Here is a 27,638-nt window from a genome sequence, read left to right on the forward strand (position 1 = left end):
ATTTCTGCTGCCTCATGTGGCTTTTCAGTACTAAAAAGAATCTCCTGTTTCTAGAACTCATGCCTTAAATGTGTTTTGAAGCCCAGATGTTCCAACAGTGCTCCCTTTCACTTTCATTTCCCAAGTTCAACGACCAGACCCCCTTCCACAAGTTGGTAGAGCTCTCATTTGTCATCGTGGGAAAGCACCCAGTGTGCTTTCTGGCAGATGAGAGGGTCCCCAGACTGCTCCAAGGGTTAGGACAGCAGAGTGAGCTCCGCTGGCTGAGCTCGGTGCTCCATGGGCTGTGTGGATTGACCTTTGTTCTCCAAGGGCCACCAAGAAGAAGGTCGCACCTGCTGCCCCCACTGGACTGTCAGGTTCTCTGTTTCTCTGCCTGAGGGTCCCACTGAATACCTGCTGCCTGTCTGCCCCGTGAATAGCCTTACTGGGCTCTGGGAAGTGAGCAAGTGGTTATAGGGTGCTGACCCTATGTGTGTTTGGCACTCTTGGGTGATTGGGGTATGGGGATGGGGTTGATGCCACAAATGGAAAGGCTCTCAGAGGAATATACATGTGTGACTTAGAAGCTGGAGAATGCAGTCAGGCATGGTGGCTCATGCTTGTAATCCCAACACTTTGGGAGGTCAAGGTGGGAAGATCACTTGAGCTCAGGAGTGTGCGACCAGCCTGGACAATATAGTGAGACCCTGTCTCTACAAAAAATAAAAATAAACAAATTGACCAGGCATGGTGCCATGAACCTGTAGTTCCAGCTACCTGGGGGGTTGAGGCTGGAGGATTGCTTGAGCCCAGAATTTTGAGGCTGCAGTGAGCTATGATCACAGTTGTGCCATTGCACTCCAGACTGGGCAAGAGAGCAAGACACTGTCTTTAGAGAAAAAAAGGGCTGGAGAATGTGGTGGGGAAAAGAAATCAAAGCAGGAGTGGGAAAAGCCAACAAGGTTGTGGTTGCTGAGGCTGGCACAGAAGACTGCTGACCAAACGCCACTTTTTTCACTTGGCTCTTCCTGGCAGGCAGCTCTGTCCCCTTTCTTTGTAGTGAGCCTGTCTTAGGCCTATATCCAGGACACTGAGAATTCTTGCATATCAGGCTGGGAGGACCTTCAGGGGTCACCCGTTCCTCCCCTACTCTCTCCTCTTCCTAGCTGAGCAGCTGCCTCAGTTTACCCAAATCACTGTCTTAGTGTCACTTCAAGTGTAGCTTTGACCTAGAGGGTGTTATGGATCAGAAGGATGCTCAAATCCATGGTAAGGAGGTTGCTAATCTTTCACGGTCTGCCTCCTCCTCCTGGCCAGGTATCCCTGGCTTTCTGGAACCCCAGCTGACATATGTGGGCTCTAGGTAGAGTTAACTCTTGTAGCCATGCATGTGGTGACACTCCACCATCCACTGAAAGGCATGATCCCTATGTCTTTGAATAAAACTTCACATATAACCCAATTATTGCAAGGGCTCTGCCTCTACAGCATTTAATGAATCAGAGCGACATTCCTTTTCATCCTACTTGGCCAGCCCTAATCTGAGTATATTCACAATTTAACTTCATTAATATCAAGTTTAGTCAACTGGCTTAAGAAGTTCTCCTAATAATAGATTCCCTGGGAATCCCCTACTGTGTATTTTATTAGTGACCTTATTTAAAAATAGCCTATGTCAACAGCCACTAGTGATGCACCAAGAAGCAAACTGGCCTCCCTGGACTCTGCATGGATGCCACAGCACATTGGAGGCAGACCCAGGGATACCACTCAGGGTCCCCATGTGTCCTCCCACAATCCCATTCCCTTTGGACCGTTTCTTTTTGCTCCCTATGATTTTGTGCCCCATCCCCTTCCTCCTTTCAATTGCGATGGCCATGCTGTGGGGACTAGATTCTTTTGCTTTTCTCTGCTCTGCACAAGTCAGAACTGGGGCTTTGCAGAGAAGGCTGAGAGGTGTTCAGGACATGCCTGGCTTATTGTAGAGTAGGTTTTCTCACCCTAGACACTGTTGACATTTTGGGCCAGATAACTGTGTGTGTGTGTGGGGTGTGTGTAGTGTGTGTGGTGTGTGTGTGGTGTGTGTGTAGTGTGTGTGTGTGTGGTGTGTGTGGGGTGTGTGTGTGGGGTGTGTGTGTGGAGTGTGTGTGTGTGGTGTGTGTGTGGTGTGTGGTGTGTGTGTGGGTGTGTGTGGTGTGTGTGTGGTGTGTGTGTGGTGTGTGTGTGGGTGTGTGTGGTGTGTGGTGTGTGTGTGGGGTGTGTGTATGGGGTGTGTGTGTGTGGTGTGTGTGTGGGGTGTGTGTGGGGTGTGTGGTGTGTGTGGGGGGGTGTGTGTGTGGTGTGTGTGTGGGGAGTGTGTGTGGTGTGTGTGTGGGTGTGTGGTGGTGTGTGTGTGGTGTGTGTGTGGGGTGTGTGTATGGGGTGTGTGTGTGGTGTGTGGTGTGTGTGTGTGGTGTGTGTGTGGTGTGTGTGGGTGTGTGTGGTGTGTGTGTGGTGTATGTGGTGTGTGGGTGTGTGGTGTGGGTGTGTGTGGTGTGTTTGTGGTGTATGTGGTGTGTGGGTGTGTGGTGTGTGTGGTGTGTGTGTGTGTGTGATGCGTATGTGTGGGGGGGTGTGTGTGGGGGGTGTGTGTGGTGCATGTGTGGTATGTGTGTGTGATGCATGTGTGTGGGGTGTATGTGTGTGTGTGTGTGTGTGTATGGCAGGGTGTCTGAATTGTCTCATGTCTCCTGGTGGGCAAAATTGCCTCTGGTTGAGAACTGTTGTTCTAGAAGCAGCCATAGTCATAGGTATTTCAGAGGCCTCTGTAGCCATCCCTAGGCTTCTCCTTCAGTCGGGAGTATCAGAGTGCTAGGGGTGGTGGAGGGCATTTTCCAGCGCTCCCTCTACATTCCTGGGCCCAGCATGCTTCCCTTTCATTTTTGTGACTCTTCTTTTAGCCAGAAACCATATTGCTTCTCACATGGGTCTGTTATTCACCGAGTCATTGTTGGTCCAGACAGGCTGGTCTGCAGCTTCTCTGACTTCGCACCTTGTGTTGACTAGGGGGAGGGTGGTGGATGGAGCATGGGACATCCTGAGCTGCTGTCCTGGATTGGCTTCTCACTGGTGGTGTGGCTTAGAGTGCTTTGTCTGTAATGTTGGCACTGGATCCTGGTGAGCTTTTCACGTCATCAGATGGTATTATGGCCGAGGACCCTGAAATGCCTGAAGCCTGCTTGTGGGATTCTCAGAGGAAAGAGAATCTGAGAATAGTAGCAAATGGGAAACAAAGTCTGATGTGTCTTGTAATAACGCACTAGTTATGTTCCTGAGAGGGAACAAAGTGCGCAAAGCCATTGTTCTGAATAATGGTTCTGAAAAGGGTTAAGTGTTTGAAAGTTTTATACTTGCAGTAACCAAATAGTTTTTTTCTCTACGAATTTAGTTGATGCTTTCAATGGCCACAAAGTATATTTTAGTAAACTTTATAGGCCATGACCGTCATAATCCATTGTTATAATCAATAAAGCATACAATTGAAATAAGACGTGGGGATGCAGAGTGAAAATACAATGCAGCTCCATTCACAACCACCAAGGACAACAGATGTGTGAGATGCCATGTTGGTGGCAAGCCCAAAATGGAGCTGTGCCATGTCTCGCAAGCAGCCGCCTTTCCCATGCCCCAAGCTGGCTTCCCTTTGTGCCCTATATCCATGTGATGGTGGCTGTGCTTATTGTAATCATTCCCGTCATACTGAGTTCACAGTAAGACTTATGCTGTGAATCAAATGCCTGGAAACACTATCTGGGTTGGTGCCTAATGACCCCCAGTGCCGACTTCCATTAAAGTCAAGTGTCATGTGTAGCTTGAACTTGAGTCTAAATAGAGCCTTCTGTCTTCTTTAGGCCCAATGACCAACATTCCCAAGTGGTTGTTTAAAAAAAAAAAGAGAGATGGAGGACCCCGTGATGTAGAAGAAAGGGCCAGGAGGATGAGGGCTTTCATAGTGGTACTTCTGCTCACCAATAAACGTGGTCTATTTGGCCATCTGGGATGCTAAACAGACTAGCGACTCTCCTATGGATAAAATGAGGATGATATTGATCTCACAGGCTCAGGGTGTGGATTAAATGACTTTATGAATGTACTCATGTAGTATTTTTGCATTTAAACACACTGGATCTCAGGCCTCAGACAGCTAGAAAATCCAAAGTTACCTCCCATCTGTCCAAACTGGTACTGCCTGTAACATGGCAGAATCGGCATGCCCACACAGTGCCTCCAAGGGCACCTTTGGTCTCCCATGTAATTGACTGTGAGCATTGGAAATAGCTGTGGTTTTTAATACAGTGATATTTCCTCTTCAGGGACTCCATCCCCTCGTCTAGTTTCAACAACTGCTAGCTCAGTCCCAAGGCGTGGTTCTTGTTTCTTCCTTGTCTAATGGAGAGAGTGTTTGCATTTGCACAGGGTTTTTAATGGGCTGTAAGCTGTTGGCTCTGAGAGGGATTCTTGGCTCAGAGCCAGGGGGACTTGAAATGTTTGGGGAAGCCTAGGAGGGCTGCTGAGAGAGGCTCCTTTCTGCTGTACATATGGTTCACGTCGACATAGGCAGAAGGCAAGAGGAGCCCGCCTTGGTAGCACAGGCACTGCTGCAGTGCTCAGTTCTTTGCCAGAGCAAGGAATCTGGCCTGGACAACTTCTTCTGTGAATAGCTGGGGCCAGAAGGTTCAGATCAAGCCAAAGATCTGTTAAGAGGGGCCCCTTTTTCTCATGGCAGAAATAGTGGTGGGAGCTCCCAATTTGGCTGTTGTTGGTGGTCTGGACCGTAGAATTCTTGAGATGGAAGTAATTTCCAGAGATTTTCTCTTTCAGGCGAGACCACACCTAAGCCATCCCTGAAAGACAGATCTGTTCAATCTAGAACTGCTCTGGGAAGGGGACTTTGCACATCCCCTTCCTTGGAAACATCGTCTATTTGTAGTGATCTGTGTCTTTGCCTTGTCACCCACATCTGTTTAGCTGAGGCCTGTTTACCTTTTTCTCTGTAGAACTGCTCTTTGTCGCCTTAAAAGTCATTGTTTAGGGTGGTCATCTCTTGGCTACTTTCCTGTCTGCTAATTCATTTCAACTCTAGCACTTTTGGGTAGTGGCCAGGACAGTGCAGTGCTTCTCAAACATCTCCACCAAAATGCCCCACCAGCAAAAGAGTGTGAATATATGCACCCCCACACACACATACACAGATGGCCTGGGGAAGCCCAAAGTGGCCTACTGAATGCTCGGAATTTTCTTGAAGGCTACTGTTTTATTTAAACATTCCTCAAAATGTGACATCTTCTCCCAAAAGATAACTGGTTGTTCTAATTTTTAAAACAATGTTTTAAATTACTTATCATAAGAAAAAAATTCAGCCGTTTTCCCCCATTTTATAAAAAGCCCTTGAGGAATCTGATAACCTGGGAAGATGCCACATGCTTTGTTGGGGGACTCTCTGGCGCTTCTTGACATGCTGCTAGCAACCCCAGCTAGAGAAGCCTGGTGGTGGCGGGGAGGGGGTGGGCACCTCTTGGCTTCTGGAGCAGACCGATCTGAGTTTGAATTCTGGCAGCACTGCTTCCCAGCAGCGTAACCTTCAGCAGATTACATCAGCTTCTCGGCTCTTCCCATCTGGCAGGGTGCATTCATTCAACAATCACTGAGTACCTGCTGTGTGCCAGGTGCTGTTATAGGGGCTGGGCTAGAAAGGAATAAGACACACAAGGTTCCTCCATAGAATGAAGCATTTCTGTTTCAGATGGGAGGAGCGGACAATAAACAGGAAAGCAAATAAGAACATTTCAGACTGTAGTGACTACTACGAGGAAAATGAAACAGAGCAATGTAGTTGTGTGTGTGTGTGTACCCATACACACTCACTACTGTAGATGGTGTGGCCAGGGGAGGCCTTTTTGAAGACGTGATATGTGAACTCGGGTCCGATTGATAAAGTGGAGCCAACTGTGAGGATTAAATGAAGTAAGTTAATAAAGCGCCGGCAATGTGGGAGGGGCTTAACAGGCATTGCCTCTGTTTCTTCAAGAAGCAAATAAATATTATTTAAACAAGGGAGATCGATTTTATAGGTTGTTAGATGTGACTGGAAGGATCTCAAAAGGGAACCCATGGAATTCAACTGGGTGAATATTTTGGAAATAATATAGTCAGAAAATGTGTTTGCATCCCAAATTGTGGCACCTCTTTCAGGGATGGCTGCTCAGTGGTACACCTTTGTGAGAGGACTTTTCTATTGAGTTGGCACTGGGGCCCTTGATGCTTAGTATCTTTTCCTTTGTTGGAGAGGCCTAGGTATTTTGGTTTTTTACTCACCTGTTGCCATGACCTGCTCCCACAGACCGTGTAAATATCTTCACTTCCTTAACTGACTCATATCAGGTTTGCACTGTAGCCAGTTAAGTATATGGGAAGACTAACATAATTATTATCTCCTTAGGGAGGTTCTGTACTTTTGCAAGACAGTGCATTTTCCAAAATAATGCCAGCTCCTTCTCTAAAGTATTGTATTGTTCTTTTACACAAATAGATAAGAATAACTAAGCCCTAAACTAACAAGCATACAGGACTTTTTGGTCTACAAAGCCCTTTCATACTTAGTATTTGGAATTCACAGCAGCCTTAAGAATTAAGTACCAAGGGGCAGTGAGAGAGAAAAGTCTGAGCTTCAGAATCAGCCAAACCTGAGTTCCAATCCTGATTCTGAGCATCAGCTGTAATTTTTTAAAAATTAAAACAAACAATGGGGATACTAAAAAGATCAGCAGTTGCCAGGGTTTGAGGCAAGGGAGGGAAGAATAGACAGAGCAGAGAGGATTTTTAGGGCAGTGAAAATGCTCTATATTACACAGATAGGTGCATGTCATTATGCATTTGTCTAGACCCATAGAATGTGCTACACCAAGAGTCAACCCTAATGTAATCTGTGGACTTTGGGTGATTATGATTTAGCAATATAGGTTCATCAGTTGCAAGAAATGTACCACTTTGGTGGAAGATACTGATAACGTGGGAAGGCTATGTATATTTAGGGGCAGGGAGAATATGGGCTATCTTTGTACCTTCCTTTCAATTTTGCTGTGAAACTAAAACTGCTCTAAAAATAAAGTCTTTTAAAATAAAAGTAATTAAAACAATGATTTATGAGCTGAGGACCCATACCTGCTGGAGTCTTGAATATGCCCCCCGGAGCATATTCTTGGTGGTCTGGAACTTGGAGATTTTTTTAAGTTTAGGATTTTCATTTGGATGATAACTTGAAAATGGTAATATGAGTCTCTTCTGGATAATCTGAATGACGATTGAGTACCTTGGTTTCAGTGAGAAAAGATTTTTAAATTTTGAATCCACAAAAGGGTGGGAATATTGAGATACCGCATAGGGTACCGATCTCCAAAGACTCCATCCATAGAGATCATGGCACATGCACCTTTCAGCTATAGTGTACAGGTTATGTCTTTTGTGGCCCAGCTCACAATAGCTCATTAGCAATAAGTGTAGTGCTAAACAATAGTGAATTTGTTTTTCATTAAGCGGCATTTAAAATTTTAGCCTTATGAATTGGCGCTTCAAAATAATGGATTGGTAATTTAAAACAAGTTCATTTTTCAAAAGAAAAATATAAATCAAATGACGATCTGTCATGCTCAAATTCAAAAGAATCTGTCAATAAGTGAAACTTAAAAGACTTAAATACATCCTGCAATCATGCCCAACAATGTCTATTAACCGCCCATCCCATTAACCATCCATCCCATTAAATTCATGTTGTTAATTTGAATTTTTATTAGTTTTCAGTTTTGTAGTTATTTCATTCATAAATTGTTTTTAGTTTTATAGTTGGGTAAGAGCAATAGGTATAAGGAATTTATACCTGATTTTGTTTCACAACTTGGGGTATGGGACACACAAAAACAGAAATTATAGTGAAATGTAGTGTACTCACAATGGATGCCTAAAGGGCAGAGCCACTATCCTTACTTCGGAGTTGGGTTATCTGCAAAGAGGGTGTAAAATAGCATTTGGCAAGTCTCAAAGGAGAAGCAGGAATTTATCAGGTAAAGTGAGGTTGGGGGAGAAGGGGGGCTTTTGAGATTGTCCGAGGTAGAGTGATGTAGAGGCTTGGCGTGGTTGAGTAAGAAGTTAAGAACAAGGATGTGCTGGCGGGGAGGCTGCAGGTGGAGGCCAAAGAAGGAAGGGCCTTGTAAACCTGGCTGCGGTGCTGGAGTGGTCCTGGAGGTGGAGAGGAGCTCAGGAATGACCATGAACATGGAAGTGTGGGGAGGAGGGGGACTGGATGGATAGAGATCAGGTAAGAGCAAATTGGGAATGAGGACTAAACCATGGACTGTGGGCTGGAGAAAACGAGAGAGAGTCTGGAAATATTTCTGAGGTATAACTGGCAGGATTTTGTGTCCAATTGGGGGAGGGCTGTGGGAGATGGGGCCACATCTGTATGGGCCAGAAGATTGAGAATTCATGATGGAGCAGGTGTTCATGTCCTTATTAGGTGACAGATGGAATAGGAAAAGCCTCTAGGTCACCCCAGTAGATATTTCAACCAGATTTTTGGGAATGTAAATCTGGTGCTTGGAAGAGAGTTTGGGGACTATCCATGAATAGGGGAGACATCAGCATGAAGATCATTGCTCATGCTACAATGTCTTTCCTGAAAGAAGGTTTGGATTAAAAAAGTGGAAAACCAAGAATGGAACTCCAACATTTGAGGGGAAGGTAGAGGAGGGGAAGCCAGCAAAGAGACAGCCAGAAGTTTAGAAGAACCAGGATAATATGGTGTCCTGAAAATCAAAGAGAGAGAGCATTTCAACAAGCAGAGGATAGTCAGGGGTCAAATACTGAGTGGCCTGCTTTGAAGAGACAGAACTGTTCTTTAGACTGTCGGCTTCTTGACATTTGGGCACATGGAGTAAGGACAATGGTAGAGGCATCAGATCACCAGCCAAGTGGCTGAACATGGCATGTACTGCTAGGAGAGGAAGTGTTTGACATTTCGCAAAGCAGGTGGGCAGGAGATCAAGCCATTGGGAAATTTGTCATTCATTCATCCATGGGTTTATTCACCTGTCCTTCAGATATATCCTGAGGGCCTGCCAGGTGACAGACTCTCTGTTAGAGAGAGTGGGTAGAAACACAAAGATAAATAAGACATAATTCCTGCCCTGGGGAGCTCACAGTGCTGGTGGGGACGTAGCTGTGTACAAAGATAATGACAGTGCCAGGCGGTAAGTGCTATGGAGAAGGGTGTGTAATGGCCCTGGAGAATGGGAGAGAGCCTGCTTGATCTCGATGGGAAAGGTATGTTCATAGGCAGAGTAGAAGAGACAGCACTGGAGCTGAGAGAACAGCCAGGTGAAGGTGGGCAGGGAGAGAGAGCGTGTCCTACTTCTTGTGTGGTGTGAGCATGGGGGGACAGAGATGGAGTTGAAGCTGGAAAGGAAGGCTGAGGCCAGATGGTGACAGGTTTAGGATGCCATGGCAAAGAGTAACTTTGGATTTTATCTTTTGGAGAGTGAGGACCCAGGAGACATTGGTAAGCAAGAGAGCAACACAGTAGGGCTAGGTTTTAAGAAAATAGCTTTGGCAGCCAGGCGTGATGGCTCATGCCTGTAATCTCAGCACTTTGGGAGGCCAAGGTCGGCAGATCACTTGAGGTCAGGAGTTCAAGACCAGCCTGGCCAACATGATGAAACCTCGTCTCTACCAAAAATACAAAAAAAAAAAAAAAAAAATTAGCTGGGCATGATGGTGTGTGCCTGTAATCCCAGCTACTCAGGAGGCTGAGGCAGGAGAATTGCTTGAACCTTGAACTCAGGAGTCAGAGGTTGCAGTAAGCCGAGATTGTGCCACAGTGCTCCAGCCTGGGTGACAGAGCGAGACTCCATCTTAAAATACCTTTGGTGTTACAGGGAAGCCTGAGTGGGTGAGGGAAAGGCTAAGGCAGGGAATCCAGGTAAGGTCAAATCTCAATCCATTTGCAGCCTCTTTCACTCAGCAGGTGTTTGTTGAACACTTGCTGCGTGCTCTGTTCTGTGCTGGATGCTGATGCTTTCCATGAAAATGCTTTCGGCTTGCCTTTGTTAAGCGGCGTGCTGATCTCAGGGGCTTCCTGGGGAGTGCTGAATATTGACCCAGATGCAGACAGCCAAGTGACCAGGCAGACTCTTCTGCTGGAAGATTGCTGTTCCCCGAATCAGCCTCTGGGTCCAGAAGCCAGCACTCTTTATTTCATGCATTACTCATTATTTTGACTGTCCTGGTTGGCTTGGGTTGCAAATAGCCACTTGCCGTGGAGAGCATGAGGCTAGCACAAAAAACCACACCAGGCACTGCACAGAGACATCTGCTTCTGTTTCCTGAGTAACCACGCAGCAACACAGGGCCGAGTGGGTACCAAGGCACATGCTCTGTGTTATTTTCTAGTTATAATGAAGTACAGTTTCCATGTGGCTGGTGATGAAAGAGTCAGGTCAATTTCAGAAAGAAGAGTGTTTCCGAATATGCAGATCACATCCAAATATTTACCTCATTGCATCGTAGTTTTGGCTGGGCCCTACTTTTAAAGATCATGGAAATCCATCCGGGTCTCCTTTGCACTGCGTTTAGGGAAGTTCTGTGCTCAGAGCCTCTTTGCTGGCAGTGGGGAGCCGTGGGTACAACCTGGGATTGCCTCTCCCTGTTGTGGTACTTGAAGCGAATCAATAAGTGGCAAGAAATATAAGTGTGCTTCCAGGAAAAATCAGAGGCTGTTAGCACTGGAAGGGACCTCAGCCCTCATTAAGTCCAACCAGCTCATTTTACTGATATGGAAACTGAGGTCCCAAGCCACAGACCGGCTGGCCTCAAATCACAAAGAGAGGGACGGCAGACTTGAGACCAGCCTGCAGGGTCCAGTCCAGAGCTTCCCACGAGTCCACCCTTTCCTCTTCTTTCATCTTTCTACATTTCCTGTTTGCTGTTATACCTCTTTTATTAAAAGTATACAGTATTTCCAGTGGAATCTGCTTAGCTTACATACCATGTGAGGGGCAGTTCTCAGTCCATGAATGTTTCCTTGTCTCATATGAGAAATTCTGAGTTGGCCTCAACTTGAATGGCAGAAGTAGAAGGGGTGGTTCAAAATGCAGGAAATTTGAGGGTAATAAAATCATGTGGCTAGAGCATTTGGGGGCTAAGGAAGTAGCAGCCTATGAGCTCAGTTTAGCCCTTTCCTCTTTGAGTCGCACATAGGGGTGTCCAGTGGCCAGTGATTCTCAAACCAGAGGATGCATTCAAATCACTGGGGAGCTTACTTAAAATGCATATTCCTGGACCTTTCCCCAGAGGTTCTTATTCACTAGGTTTGGTGCAGGAGCCAGGAATCTGCATTTCTCAAGTTATACGTCAGGTAGATTGTGTTGCAAATTACCCTGTGGCTCTCACCTTGAGAAGCGTAGCACAGCAGTAGGAGAAATAGGGCAGGGGCATGTCCACGTGTTCAGAGTATACACTCAATAACATATACTTGGAGAAGTATGGTGGAGTTTGTGTGTCTGAGATCATTTACTGTGAGAATTCTCCAACTGGGAGGACACAGGTATTGAGAGAAAGCCTTCAGGTAGAGCTGGAAAGTGCAGAACACCAGACTCAGAACTGCTTAGCTGCTGGGTGGCTGCATGTCAGTGGTGCTTTCCTCTGGGCGGTTCATATTTTCTCCAAAGCGTGGCTTTCTCATTCCTCATTTATCTTGGTTTCCTTTGGCTTCTACCCACTCCTCCTTTGTTTTGGTTTTGTGCAAATACATCATTTAACTGTTCCTGAAATGCATTTGTAGAACTCATTTATATAATAATTACTATTGGGGCAATTCTGATCCAATAATCAAGGCTAAATGTATTGTGCTCCCGTCTTCCATATTGTGAGGTTCTTACACTGATACTGCAACTGCTGGCATTAACATGAATGCTGAAAGGTAAGATTTGGGGCCTTTTGCAATGTGTCATGTCAGAGTCTAGATAGTTGATCAAGATGTAACATTAAGTCATCTGTCTCAGAGAAAACCATAGTGATAATCCTGAATTTAGATCTGGCTGGAGTCTGGAGATTCTCTTTTTTTTTGAGACAGAGTTTTGCTGTTGGTGCCCAGGCTGGAGTGCGATGGCGCAATCTCGGCTCACTGCAACCTCCTCCTCCTTGCTTGAAATGTAAGATTTCACTAGTTTCTAATTCTCTTTCTACAAAATAAACCTCCCATCTGTTCTTCATAGAAACGAGTCACATACAAAGTCTGAAATTCTAAAGTCTCATTTAACGTCTAAAGTCTCCTCCTTTGGGTTCAAGCAATTCTCTTGCCTCAGTGTCTTGAATTGCTGGGATTACAAGCGTGCACCACCATGCCTGGCTAATTTTTGTATCTTTTGTAGAGACGGGGTTTCACCACATTGGCCAGGCTAGTCTTGAACTCCTGACCTCAGGTGATCCGCCCGCCTTGGCCTCCCAAAGTGCTGGGATTACAGGCATGAGCCACCACGCCTGGCCAAGTTTGGAGATTCTCTATGAGGTGGTCCCACCTCCCCAAGCTCCTGCACAGGCCCCAGGTTGTCCTAGCTGAGCAGCCAGCTATATGTTCCTGCTTTCATTTGCTCTCAGATTCCCAAAACTTTATTCTCAGGGCTCAAACTCCAAGGTGTATTTTTGAAACGTTTGCTTTAGAGTGTTGACTTGGTTATGTGGCTAAAACTAAACCTACTTTTTCCAGTCTCTCTTAGAATGAGACTTTAGAATTTCAGACTTTGCATGTGACTGGTTTTCTATGAAGAACAGATGGGAGCTTTATTTTGTAGAAAGAGAATTAGAAACCAGTGAAACCTTACATGAATTCACATTAGTACAGAAACCAAATCCATTGAAAACATTGAGAGCTGTTCTGGTTATGAATTTACTGGTGGTGATGAGAAATTTCCAGGGTTTTCTGTGACAAGACTATCACCAACTCTTAGTTCACTCTGTGCCTCCCACTCTCCACAATCTGCTCCAAATCTTTCTCCATTTAATCTATTTATTTTTATTTATTGAGCAAGCAATATTGTAACCATGACTGAAATTTTTTAAATTACAAGAAAACTTATCCTGGGTCCAGCTTCAGTAACAGATCGTATGTTTTCATTTTTCCATGTCACCTTCCAGGCTCTGTTCCTATGCTACAGAATCTTTACATTATTATAATCATGTTGTTGTTATAAGTTTATATTTGATATTTTTCAATTAATATTGTATTACAAGACTATTTCCATATTGCTCTGTATTATTCATGATTATGATGCTTCGCAGAGTCATTTGACCCTCATTTATTTGACCATCCTTATATTTTGGTCATTTATGTTCATTTCCATTAAAAAGGCTATGATGAAATAAACCCCATCCACAATTGCTCTGATAATTACCTCTCCTGTTCTTCTCAAAACTCGCCTGCTGTCTCTCCTGTGAGCCTCTGATTCACTTGGCCCCATCATGTTTCATGGAGACCATGGTTCTCTAGTTACTCTGGCTGTGGTCAATTACTGCCACTAAATGACTCTTTCTGCCCTGGGCTCGCTTAATCATGAGGCTTCTGCCAAGTCCAGACCACCTCCCTCTCCCAGGTTTTGCTCGTTCCAGTAGCTGCTTTCTGCCCTCCAAGTCCTGTGCCAAAGGCAGACCCACTTCATTTCACATTATCTTGATTACCACATTTTATGCATATATTGTAATATTTGCAATCATTTAGATCAGGGGTCTTCAAACCCTGGGCTGTGGACCAGTACTGGGCCGCAGCCTGTTAGGAACCTAGCCGCACAGCAGGAGGTGAGCGGCGGGCCAATGGGCATTACCATCTGAGCTCCACCTCCCGTCAGATGGGCAGCAGCATTAGATTCTCATAGGAGCGCAAATGCTATTGTGAACTGCGCATATGAGGGATCTAAGTTGTACACTCCTTATGAGAATCTAATGTCTGATGATTTGAGATGGAACAGTTTCATCCTGAAACCGTCCCTACCCCACCCCCCACCACCACATCTGTGGAAAAATTATCTTTCATGGAACTGGTTCCTGGTGCGAAAAAGGTTGGGGACCACTGATTTAGATATCATTCAGGATTCTTTACTGCAAGCAACAGAAACTAACATAAGCAATAAGGAATTTACAATAACGAGTCTAGGAAGCAGGTGGGAAGTGAGGCACATCAGAGAGCAATTGCACATGATTGGTCTCAGCATAAACAGCAAGTTCAGAGGAGCTGTTGCTGGAGCCAAGGACTCAAAGCCATTTGGTCTGCTGGTCAATTTGCTGGAAATTCAAATTCCAGGGAGGAAGTGTCCATTGATCCACACTGCCTACCTTGGCTTTAGCTGGCAGGGCCCCTGAATACATTCCCACCACATTTAATCCAATGTGGAGAGGTGACTACAGACCTAAGGAAAGGGGAATGCTGCCCCATATATACACCTTCCTATGGATATATATTTATGCAAATGTCCCTGCCTAACATTAACCAACACTTCCATAGAGCCGATCTCAAAATGTGGTCGGTTGGGGCATCCAGCTCCAAATCCAAAGTCTTTGCGGGGGGGTTTCAGTTTCCCTCTAACACTGTCACAGTCTTTTGCACAGCCCAAGTTGAGTTAAATGGGAAGGGGACTACACTGCTTCTCTAACTTCTCTAGGTGCTGTTTCTTTTTCTTTTTCTTTTTTTCTCTTTTCTTTTCTTTATTTTTTTATTTTTTCATTTTGAGATGGAGTCTTTCTCTATCGCCCAGACTGGAGTGCAGTGGTGAAATCTCGGCTCACAGCAGTCTCTGCCCGCCGGGCTCAAGTGATAATCCTGCCTCACCCTCCTGAGTAGCTGGGATTACAGGCACCCACTACCATGCCCAGCTAATTTTTGTATTTTTAGTAGAGACGGGGTTTCACCATGTTGGCCAGGCTGGTCACGAATGCCTGACCTCAAATTATCCACCCGCCTCAGCCTCCCAAAGTACTGGGAGTACAGGTATGAGCCACCGTGCCAGGCTCTGGATGTCGTTTCTGTTTCCTGCTCCCTGGCTCATGCCCCATCATGACTATTTAGAGAGGCACCATAATATCAAGCAGTAGTTTTTAAATGAGGAGGAGGATATCAGGTTTGGAGGATTTCATCCAAAATACATGGCTCCCTTAACCCTAGCCTCACCCCATGCAGGGCAGGTCATAATCTCTGAGGGGAAGGGTCATGGCATGGCATGTGTGCTTTGAACAAGCTCCTCTTCTAATTCTGTTATGTTACCCTGACACCCACCTCGCCCCCATCCTTTAAAACCTCCAGTCAAGCGGAGAGAGCACTGATTTGATTCTCGAGTTGGACCTGTGTCTTACACATTATAAAGCTTCTGAATGGTAGTGTACATTCTCCCAATGAAGGGACAAAGTAGAGATTTCCTCTGTCCCTGCTGGGGGACATGTTAGATGCCTTACCTAGCTATTTCATTTCATCTACCAAGCAATACTAGCAGATTTGTGTTATTTTATCTCACATATATTTTCAAAGCCCACATCATCCACTAGACCACACAGACACTCTGAACCTCAGTGACTACATCTGCAAAATGGAAATATACATCCTTGAAATGAATCTTGTGAGTATCAGAGGGTTTGTGTTAAAGTAGTTAGGGCAGATAAGGGGTATTTTTGCTTTTCCACTGGGCTTCTTCTGTCTGTAATCCTCCAGCATATCTCTTCCCTTCCCTCAGTGGCAGACCTTACCTCTTTCATAGAAGGCTGAAGCCATCCAATGTGAACTTCATCCTCCACTCCTTTCCTTACACCAGCATGTTGTTTTCCATAATGGAAGATCTCTTTTGTTTGTTTTATTTTTCTGATCATTTAAATAACTTTACCTTAGATTTTCTTAGGACCCACCAGTCTATGGATGATATGGTTGTGTCCCCACCCAAATCTCATCTTGAACTGTAGGTCCCACAGTTCCCATGTGTTGTGGGAGGGACCTGGTGGGAGGCAATTGAATCATGGGGGCGGGTCTTTTCTGTGCTATTCTCATGATAGTGAATAAGTTTCACGAGAGCTGATGATTTTATAAAGGGGAGTTTCCCTGTACAATTTTCTTCTCATGTCTTCTCTTGTTCTTCTCTCTTGAGATGTGCCTTTCACCTTCCACCATGATTGTGGAACTGTGAATCCAATAAAACTCTTTCTTTTGTAAACTGCCCAGTCTTGGGTATGTCTTTATTATCAGCATGAAAACAGATTAATACATTGGGTATAAAGTCATTTTAACACAATCATTCCAATTTTTGTGACCTTCTGTTCACATGTACACAGTGCAGAATCTTAGCTACCCCTGAGGTCACTCTAATCGTTGCTGGAAATCACAGGAGGTATCCTGGGTGCTCATGAACTGTTACGAATTTTTTGAACTCTAGAAACAAACTCTAAGCCTCAGTTTTTCATCTGTAAAGGGAGGTGATGATAGCTTCTTTAGGTGGGTGTTTTGAGGATTAATTAGATAATATATATAAAGTAATTAGCCTTCAGTTGGCCTGTATTCTGTTACTAAATAAATGGTTGTTATTGGTGTCACTGTTAAACACCTGCTAATAGGCCTTGCCAGCTGCTGCAAGGTGTTGATGTGATCCCCAGGGCAACTGGTTAGTATAGGAAGTTGGTGAGGGGTGGGTGGTGAGGACACACTGCATTCTGCCTTATCTTTCTTGCCACCTTGTTTGGTGGGAAAAGATTTTCTAGTTGGGCTCTGTTAGTTGCCAAGGTCAGAAAACTACTCATATTAGATTGAATCATATGAAAGTATTAATCATATGAAATTGTATTTTTATAGATCAAAAATGGTCAAATATCAGTGATTTTTTATGTTTCAACTGAACACTTAAAGAGTGATATCAACAAATAGGTTTATTCTCTTACACTGTCCTATAATTTTTTCACTAATTAATATAGTGAAAAAATATATGGAGAGCTGTCCATTTTAACAGATATAAATCTACCTCATCCTACCAGATAAATTACATTCCATTGTTTGGATAGATTTCATTTTAGCCAGGCTCCTATTCATGAACATTTAGGTTGCTTCCTTTTTTTCACTGTTGTTCTTACAAAATATGATGCAATATAAGTCTTTATGCATATATATATATAACTTTATATAGTATTTTTGAGTATATCTGTAAGATGAACTACTAAAAGTAGAGCTGCTGGTGAAAGAGTATGTGCATTGGAAATTGTGATAGGTATTGCAAAATTCTCTCCCAAGAAGTTGCCCAAATTTAGATTCTAATCAGCAGTGAACATTCTTGCCATATTAGTATTGTCAAACTTTATAATATTCGCCAATCTAATGGGTTTTAAATGGAATTTTGGTGCTTTGTTTTCCATTATTTTCATTATATGTGATGTTAAACAATTTTCATATGTTATTTATTTTCCTGTTGTATATTAGCTTGAGCTGCTATAATAAAAAAACCATAGACTGAGTGCATAAGCAACAGGAATTTATTTCTCATAGTTCTGGAGGCTGGGAAGTCCAAGATCAAGGTGTTGAGTGATTTGGTTTCCTGGTGAGGCTTCTCTTCCTGGCTTGCAGAGAGCTGCCTTCTCCCTGTGTTCTAATATGGGGTGGGGAGTGGGGCTAAGAGAGAGAGGGAGAAAACTGGTTTCTCTTCCTTACTCTGGTCTCTCTTCTACTTATAAGGACATAAATCCTATCATGGGGGCCTCACCCTCATGACCTCATCTAAACCTAGTTACCTCCCAAAGGCCCCACCTCCAAATACAATCATACTGAGGATTTGGGCTTCAGCATATGAATGGTGGGGAGGGACATGTTCAGTCCACAACACCTATGAATCACCTGTTCATACCCTTAGTTCCTGTCTCCGCTGGGTTGTCTGTTTCTTATTGATTTGTTAGGATTATTTATAAATGAAGAAAACCAGCAGTTTAGGGTGCATTTTAGAACAGGTTTTCTGCTTCGGTCTTCACATGTCAGTATGTATTGGGGACGGGGCAGCACGCTGGCAGGTTATAAAGCTTCGAGGTTCAATTATTTTTGTCTCTTACCATGATTTATTATTGGCTTTTGCTGCCTGTCACTAACAGAGGTCTTGTTAGTTCGTCCTAATTTTAGGAATATTATGTCTCAAAACACTTGAAAGTTATCCCATCTTTCATCTTGCCTTACAGAAAACTTCTTGACTATCAGAACAGAAGAAGGGGAGAGGGTTGTTAGGAGGATCAGGAAGGAGTGGAGAGAGGCTGGGAGGTCGATACAACTAGCAGGCTAACATCTCAAGCCCTCATCCCCTCATTTTTTCTTTGATTGGCTTTTTCTTCCTTTCTTTTTCTTTCTGTTTCTCCTCCTTCCTTCCTTTCTGTTTTTTTGTGTTTTTGTTTGTTTGTTTGTTTCTGGCTGCATACTATAAATATACAATTCTGGAGCTTGTGGTTAGTTTCCCACCATGGGGACTCAGATGGAATTTCAAGTCACTCGCCATACTTCAACTATAAATTAGAGAATTATTATGAATAGAATAGGACGGAATGCGGCTTCATGTTTTCTTCCCCCAGGGACCTTGCCCAATTTGGCAATAGGAACTAAATTAAGGGTGGGATTAGTTCTAGGAAGTGGATTTTGAGTATAGCTGCATGTCTAATCCAAGTATTATAGGCAGTGTCTTTGTTATCTGTGTTAATGAGAGATCAGGAGGCGGTGGATAACTGAAATCTCCAAATGTGCCAGGAACATATCTCTGCCTTTGTTCGTTTATCCCAATGATCCTTCCACTAGGACAATTGTCAAAGTGGTTTTATTTCTACTCATTTTAACCTTCTGTTTTCTAGCAACAATATAGGCAGGGAGGCCACATGCTGCAGGGGGAAAAATGAATGTTAGACCAGGAGTCGGGAGACAATTTTAGTCCTGTCTGTGCCCTGCACTAGCCTGAGACGGAGGACAAGTCATAAAGTCTCCTAGGTTCTCAGTTTCTTCCCTCTAAAAGGAGCCATATAACATCAACCTCTCTAGGTGGCTGGGGGAGCTGAGGGGCCCTGGAAAGTGCAACTGGCGCTAGTGCTGCCTGTGCTGCAGAGCCGGGCCATTTACACATGTGCCGTCTGTGCAGCATGGGACACAGAGGAGGAGTGCGGCCCGTGCCGGCCCATTTTCCTTCCTTGTTCTCCAAGTATAAGCACACTCCATTATTTTCCTAGGGCTGCCATAATGAATTACCACAAACTGGACTGCTTAAAACAACAGACATTTACTCTCTTGAAATTCTGAAGATCAACAATTCAAAATCGGTGTCACTAGGGCCACGCTCCTTCCAAAGTTAGTACGGGGAGAATCCTTCCTTGCCTCTTCCAGCTTCTGGTGGCTCCAGGCATTCCTTGGCTTGTGGCTACACCACTCCAGTCTCTGCTTCAGGAGTCACACTGCCTTTGTCTCTGTGTCCATGTCTTCTCTTCCATGTCTTATAAGGGCACTTGTCATTGGATTTAGGGTCCTCCTGGCTTACCTAGGATGATCTCTTCTTGAGATGAGCTATGTAATCTGGCACCATGCAGGTGCCTGAACAATTACAGTTATGCCTGTGACTCCAGTTTCCTTTTCTGAGGTCTTTTCAATTCTCCCCGCCCTTACCCTGCCCAGCCAGGACAGCCAGTCCCTTCCAAAAGCCTCCCACAATCTTGTGCCGGCTGCATAGAGCTCATCTGCTGCTGCATCTAAGCACTTGTGTGGACCTGTGGTGTGTTTTCCCTTGTTGTCTGGGCCTGGCTCAGCACTGGCATACAGCTGGTGCTCAGAGCATGTCTGCATAATGAATAAACTACAGTGTGCTTGCTCTTGGCATGGAGCCTGGCACAGTAGGTCTCTGAAATGACCAGTTAAATGAGGGTGTAGATCACTCTTTGGATAGAGCTTTTGAACCTTCTGACATTTTTCACCTCTTCCAAGTCACCATGGCAGAGAGGACATTATTATCATTACTAACAAATATTTGTTTAGTGCCAAGCTCTCTGCTATGCACATGGATGGCCTAACCTAAATCCCCTTACAGCTTACAAGGTAGGTACTGGTACTATCCATCTTTAAAGCACAGTGAGCCTCAGAGAGATTCAGAAATTTCCCAGTCACACTGCTAGTGAGAGGTGAAGCCGGGGGGACTTCCTAGGTCGAGTGGGGACTTGGAGAACTTTTCTGTCTAGCTAGAAGATTGTAAACGCACCAATCAGGGCTCTGTGTCCAGCTAAAGGATTGTAAATGCACCAGTCAGCACTCTGTAAAAACACACCAATCAGCGCTCTGTGTATAGCTAGAGGATTGTATATGCACCAATCAGCACTCTGTAAAATGGACCAATCAGCAGGATGTGGGTGGGGACAAATAAAGGAATAAAAGCTGGCGACCGGCCCCACTCTCTCCAGTCTCTCCCAGCCAGCAGCCGCAACTTGCTGAGGTATCTTTGTATGCTGTGGAAGCTTTGTTCTTTTGCTCGTCACGGTAATTCTTGCTGTTGCTCACTGTTTGAGTCAGTGCCACCTTTGAGAGCTGTAACACTCACAGCGAAGGCCTGCGGCTTCATTCTTGAAGTCAGCAAGACAACGAACCCACTGGAAGGAAGAAACTCCGTGACACCACCTTTAAGAGCTATAACACTCACTGTGAAGGTCCGCAGCTTCATTCCTGAAGTCAGCGAGACCACGAACCCACCGGAAGGAACAAACTCCGGACACACGAGGAAGTGGTGGCAGGGGTGTAACCATAGGCAGCCTGGCTCTAAAGCGGTGGCCTCTCAACCACTGTGTCCAGTTCCTTGCCTTTCCGACAGGGTGACACAAGGCGTGTCTTCTTTGCAGTTTATGGGAAGTCCAGTCCCTCTGGCCGGAATCCGGAAGACCGAGTTGGAGGTTAAGGGGGACTCCTGAAACCGCGTGAGCCCTCCAAGGCCATGACACCCAAAGCCAGGGCCGCATTATGACTTTCGCGGGGCCTAGGCATTTTTGCCTTCGCGGGGCCCTCTTTCCTCCAAAAACCGACTCTAAGCCAGGCTGGACTGTATTAATACTCATCTTTGAAACAGACTGTGCCTACTTGTGTCGACCCTGCTCAAAGCTTTTCGGGTGAAGAGAGGAGCGGTGTTCTGGTCCCCTAACCTGCCTCTGTCTCCGCAGGTCCCGCAGCGGATGGCGGCGGAGGGCGCCCCCGAGGACGGCGGCGGCGGCGCCCCGGGAGTGTGGGGCGCCTGGGGCCCCTGGTCGGCCTGCTCGCGTAGCTGCAGCGGCGGCGTGATGGAGCAGACGCGGCCCTGCCTGCCCCGCTCCTACCGCCTGCGCGGCGGCCAGCGGCCTGGCGCCCCCGTGCGCGCTTTCGCGGACCACGTGGTGTCGGCCGTGCGCACGTCGGTGCCACTGCACCGGAGCCGCGAAGAGACGCCAGCACTGGCCGGTACGGACGCCAGCCGCCAGGGCCCCACCGTGCTGCGAGGCAGCCGGCACCCACAGCCCCAGGGCCGCGAAGTCACTGGGGACAGAAGGTACACGCCCGCCCCTGTCTGTACCCCTCCCGCGTCCCTGTCCCAGTTTCTGCCTCTGCCCCTGTCCCTGCCCCTGCCTCGCACGCTGCTCTGCACCACAGACAGTGCGACTAATGAATTGCTCTGCCAGGTGGCAAGGAGCTCTGGGCTCCACGAAGCTCTTTTCACCTTTTAGTTTATTTTGCAGCCTTGTAAAGTGTTGAGGCCACTCCCACCTCACTCTGTGGTTCTGAATAATCTTCAAAGCCAGGCTAATTCTGAGAATGCCCTTAGGAGGAATTTTAGGGAGGCCTCCTAGAGGGGTGAAAGCAGGAGGGGAGTGCTGTCCGGGTGCCGGGAAGGAGAGATCCTCAGGCTGTGTGGATTAAAGCTGAGGACACAAGACGAGAAGACGTGTGTCTAACCGGAGGGCTGATATGAGTTGCCAATCCTACGATAAGTTGAATGTTTGGAGCCTTAGAATGCTCCGAAGCTGTAGGCTTCCAGATTCTGTGAACTTTTCTAGTAAGTTTCTCCGAAGTTTTTTGAGTCAACACATTGGTTTGAGGATATGTCTAAGGACCTAAACTGTTTCAGAGTCATAAAATGTAAACTCTAGAAATGGCATAGTGTCATCAGAATAGTGGTATAGCTCTAAGAAACATAAATATGCCAAAGTAGGCATTGTGGTGCTGAGAAGAGCTTGTCAGTGAGTGAAGCAATAGATATTAACAGACCACTGCATTCATCCGGCAGTATTTGTTGGGTGTCTTAGTGCCTAGGTTCCTGATAGATCCTGGGAGAATACCAATGCAGAAACAGTAACAAAAAACAAATATGGACAAGAACAAAAAGTGTAAGATGTGCTCTCTGTGCTTAAGAAATGCATATTCATTTGTCAAGCCCTGTTAATGCCCAGCAGGCAGGGCCTGAGCTTATCAGGTGGGCTGCCTGCCCCTCTTGCCCACTCACCGTTCAGCATCAGTCTCCATGGCCACCCTTTGCCACAGCGGCCACTTGCTGCATGAGAGTCTGTCTTAGCTCAGTGATGTAAGCTGTCACTGCCAGCCGCCTGAAGGTGGAAAGGAGATGCAACACATCCACCCTCCCCAGCCACATGCTCTTTACCTGGTGCAGTAGGGGTTTGGAGAGAGAGAGGACCATTTCAGGAAGAAGGGTTCTTCAGCTGAATTCTGAAGGATGAGCCAAGTTTGAGTAGACAGAAGAGAGGAGTGAAGAACAGTGAGTTCCAAGACTGAGCATGGAGCGGGAAGGAGAGAGGCAGCCCCAAAGGGATGTTTCCTTCTCTCTCTCTCTTTCTACGTGGAAACCTGAGCACCCTCTAGGAGGGTCTGCTCCTAAAGCCGAAGGCTAGATGTACGTTGTCTCTTTTGATCCCAACCACAATCCCATAATAGCATAGCTCCATAGTCCCTTATTTTTTTGAGACAGAGTCTCACTCTGTCACCCAGGTTGGAGTGCAGTGGCACCATTTGGGCTCACTGCAGCCTCCGACTCCGGGTTCAAGCTATTCTCATGCCTCAGCCTCCCAAGAAGCTGGGATTACATGCATGCACCACCATACCCAGCTAATTTTTGTATCTTTACTAGAGGTGGGGTTTCGCCTTGTTGGCCAGGCTGGTCTTGAATTCCTGACCTCAAGTGATCTGCCCACCTCGGTCTCCCAAAGTACTGGGATTATAGGCATGAGCCACTGCGCCCAGCCCATAGTCCCTTATCTGAAATGCTTATGGCCAATACATTTTGGAATTCAGAACTGCCCAGATTTTAGAAAGGTAATTCAGACATATTTCACATGTTAATAGCATTTCTTCTGTAGTATGGGACAGCATCCCATAATCAAAACACATTATTATTTCTGCAGTGAGACATATGGATGTTCTCACCAAGCAGGTTACAACAAAAAGACCGTAAGTAGCCTGATATCAGTTAAGATCAGGTTTGTGGCCAGGTGCGGTGGCTCACGCCTGTAATCCCAGTACTTTGGGAGGCCGAGGCAGGCAGATCACGAGGTCAGATCGAGACCATCCTGGCTAAACATGGTGAAACCCCATCTCTACTAAAAATACACACACAAAAATTAGCCAGACATGGTGGCGGGTGCCTGTATTCCCAGCTACTCAGGAGGCTGAGGCAGGAGAATGGCGTGAAACCGGGAGGCAGAGCTTGCAGTGAGCCAAGATCGTGCCACTGCACTCCAGCCTGGGCAACAGAGAGAGACTCCGTCTCAAAAAAAAAAAAAAAAAAAAAAAAGGTCAGGTTTGTTGGCCAATGAGTTTTGTCACCAAACTGACAAAAACCTGAAAAGGAAAGACAAATCTTGATTTTCAAAACTCTTAATTTTAGAATTGCATATTTATAATAGCTAAGGTTTATTAAATATCCATCCTGTACCAGGCACTGTTCTTTTTTTTTTTTTTTTTAGATGTAGTCTGGCTCTGTTGCCCAGGCTAGAGTGCAGTGGCACCATCTTGGTTCACTACAACCTCCACCTCCTGGGTTCAAATGATTCCTGTGCCTCAGCCTCCCTAGTAGCTGGGACTGCAGGCATGCACCACCATGCCTAGCTAATTTTTGTATTTTTAGTAGAGATGAGGTTTCACCTTGTTGGCCAGGCTGGCCTTGAACTCCTGCCTGCTTCGGCCTCCCAAAGTGCTGGGATTACAGGCATGAGTCACCGTACCTGGCCTCCCCAGGCACTGTTCTTGTCACTTTACACTCATGATCCTATAAGAGAGTTGCTAATAGCATCTTCATTTTAGAGGTGAGGAAATAGAGTCGGGCTTGAAACCCAGGCCGTCATGGCTCTAAGGACGTGACCTGATGAAGTAGATGTTACAGCTGAGGAATCAGAGGTCCTAGAGCCAGTGGACAAGCTGAGTTTTGAAGGCAGTGCTGCTCACCCCCAGATCCCTGCAGTATTCATCCTCCTGCAGGTGCCAGCTGAAGGGATGGAGGGCTGGATTTGGGTGGGGCCTGAGTGGGAAAGAGGCTTCTTGAAAGCCTCTGTGGTTGAGAACCTAGAAGAGCTGCCTGAGGATCAGGCTCTTGTTGGCCACAGGCCTGTGCTGCAGGCATTGTGCCTGTGTGTTTTGGCAGCAGGAAATTTTTTTCTTCAAATGTATTGACGGGGGCCAGTTAAACTGTTTACTATGAAGTTCCTGCAAGTTTTTATCATGCTCTTGTGATTTGACAGTTACTGATGAAATAATCCAAATACTAGCCTGGGAGGCCTGTGCTGCCTACAAATGTCATGCTCCTCCCGGCTGATGAAAATCACATTTGCTTATATTCATCAGTCATTAGGTACTTGCGTAGTATATTTGACCCCAAGGAGAAATGTCAGCATGTTTTCAGGATGGCTGTCCGCTCTACTGTCTGTTTCAGGTTTGAGGTTTGAGGAAAAGGCTGTTGGAGTTTAGATGTTTAAGAAATTGTTAGGTTGCTCTCCTAGGCAACAGGAAACTTAACTGGAGTCAGATAACAAATGAAGCTAGCTATTCAACCTTCCACCAGATATTTATTAAACATCTACTATGTTGTGAGGCCCTGGGACATACACAAAGGTTTTGAATAAAAGCCAGGTTTTGGGACCTCATGGCTCTTACTGACAGGCTAGAGCAGTTGTTTGCAAAATTACCATTTTTTTTTTAAGCAGAAGAATCCCTTCTGCAAAATCAATCTTAGATGGAGGCTCAGTTTATGTAATAACACACATAAAATCTGAGTTGCTCTGGTTGAAGCCTCAGAGGTATTGCTGTAGAAACCTGGGGTCAAGATCCAATGGAACAGTGGTTTTCAACCTTGACTGACTGTTAGATTTTTTTTCCCATCTTTTAGAAACCCTGACACCCACGTCACACTCCAAACCAGCATCGGAATCTCTAGGGGCCACCCTCAGATGTTGGTCTGATTCCAATCCAGCCAAGTTTGGGAAGCACTGGTCTGGATGAAGCTCTTTGGAGACTCAAGTTTCCATGGAAAAGATTTTGGGAATCAAATATTGTCTAGCAGAATTTTCCAAGTTTGGTGAGCACGTATCAGAATCACTTGCCGTGGAGTGGGTGGCTTGTTAAAAAGAGAGTTGCCAAGTCCCCACCATCTCCCATGCCTAACGGGGATTCTGATTTGTATGTCAATTATATGTCCTAGGTATCTTCATTTTGAATGCTTCTGATATAGCCTAGAGTTTGAGAACCACTCCTCTAGAGGGTTGGAAAAGACACACATGTAAATGCCTTCAATATAAGGCAGTCTGATGAGATAGTAGTGACAATGGCTCCCATGTTGAAGCATGTCTTCTGTGCAGGCATTCTTTCAAATGCATGACAGCATTTACAGTTACACAACCCTGTGAGGCAGAAACTATTATTCACATTTTATAAACAATGAAACCGAGGCTGGGAGGAATGAAGTGACTTGCTCAAGATTACCACTTGAGAAGCAACAGCACTAGAATTCAAAAGAGGTCTACCAGAGTCTGACACTAAAGTTCTTTTCACTGAAATGGGTATTCTGAAAATGAAGCTGCTGACTTCCAGCTGGTGTGTTGAGAAAAGCTGCTTGGAGATTGGGCTGTCTAAGCCGTGTCTTGACAAATGGATGGGATTTAATAGTGAAGGCTTAAAATGAGCTGCATGTCTTCCTTGCAATGTTCAGCTCCTTTAACCAGGGTAATCTTCTTTGTATCTAATCCTAGGCATCACGTGAGTTCAAAAAAAAAATTGGAAGTCAGAATCTCTATTCTTGGGGGCCTTACACTTTGGTGGTGGAGAAGGGCAAACCCAAAAAACACTGCCCGCTCTGGGAGACAGTAGAGATATGACCGGGGTTCAGAAAGAAGGAATCCTTGTGGAATGGAAAAGTCAGGGAAGACTGCACAGAGCAGGTAGGATTTGATGAATAAATAGAATTTACTTAGCTGGAATATATCTGGAAACTTCTTGAGTCCATTTGCTTCCATATCAGGCCTTTGTCTCATTAAAACAAGCACATACGTAGTATAAATCCTACTCTAAAAAGCCTCAAAAATAACGTCAATCTTCATTGGAGCTCTCCCGAGGATTCAGAGCTTAGGACAGTTAAACCTCTCTGAGCCTCAGGGGCTTCATCTTTCAAATGAGAGTAATAATAATACCTATCGTGGGGTTGTTGAATAATTCAATGAAATAATACATTCATATTGCCTGGCCCATAGTGGACACTCATTAAATACATTCATATTGCCTGGCCCATAGTGGATGCTCAAAGCGAACACTGTAACTCCCATTATGGGTCTAAAGGCTGGTATTAGATAGTGTGTTAGAGACAGTGCCAGTTAGAACTCAAGTGCAGCAGAAGGGATCAGGTGAGCTGGGGCCACTCAGGAAGACAGGGAGCCAGGAACTGAGCTCCCGTCCAGATGGGCGGGACTCTGGGAAGCACAGACTGGGTGCAGCCAAGACCCTAGTGTCTGTGCTCCCTGCTCTCTGCCCCTTCTTAGTGTGGCTTGCTCAGAAAAATCCTCCACAAAGAGTGGCATTCTCCTGTGATTTAGTTAGGGCAATGGCAGCCTGGGGAGGTTCCAGGCTAGGGGGTTCATCCTTCAGGTCTTGGCCAACGGATTCCATAATGGCACTCAACCAAGTCATCTTTCACCCCAGGCCCGAGGCTGTGTCCCCGTGATGGCTAAAGGGGAAGGGGCGAGTAGGGAAGAAAGGTGTTTAGGTGAGTCCTGCAAAGCATGCCGCATTGTAGCAACTCACACCTGTGAAACCGAAGAGACTCCTTGGTAGGAGAGACTTCCCCCTCAATTTCTGGAAATGGGTACCTATAGACTAGAGGGTGCTGGAAGGAGCCCCTGTTATTATAGGACCCCCCTTCAACTTTTCTTCCTCCAATTATTTTATTGTGTTAAAATACACATAACATAAAATTGACCATCTTAACTATTTTTAAGCTACGGTTCAGTGACATTGAGTATATTCATACTGTTATGCTACCATCACCACCATCCATTCACAGAACTCTTTTTATCTTTCAAAACTGAAACTGTACCCATGA

General features: G+C 45.6%; 1 protein-coding gene across 2 annotated transcripts in view; it reads left to right on the top strand.

Annotated features, from left to right (window-relative positions):
• Nucleotides 1–27,638, top strand: part of THSD4 (thrombospondin type 1 domain containing 4) — a 681,844-nt gene that overhangs the window by 78,704 nt on the left and 575,502 nt on the right. For both annotated transcript variants that reach the window (XM_054451459.2, XM_063652717.1), the window contains exon 4: nucleotides 21,235–21,596. In XM_054451459.2, the coding sequence (XP_054307434.1) occupies nucleotides 21,235–21,596 (362 nt within the window). The remainder of the gene's footprint in view (nucleotides 1–21,234; nucleotides 21,597–27,638) is intronic.

This window comes from Pongo pygmaeus, chromosome 16 (genome assembly GCF_028885625.2).
Source record: "Pongo pygmaeus isolate AG05252 chromosome 16, NHGRI_mPonPyg2-v2.0_pri, whole genome shotgun sequence".
Lineage (NCBI taxonomy): Eukaryota > Metazoa > Chordata > Mammalia > Primates > Hominidae > Pongo > Pongo pygmaeus.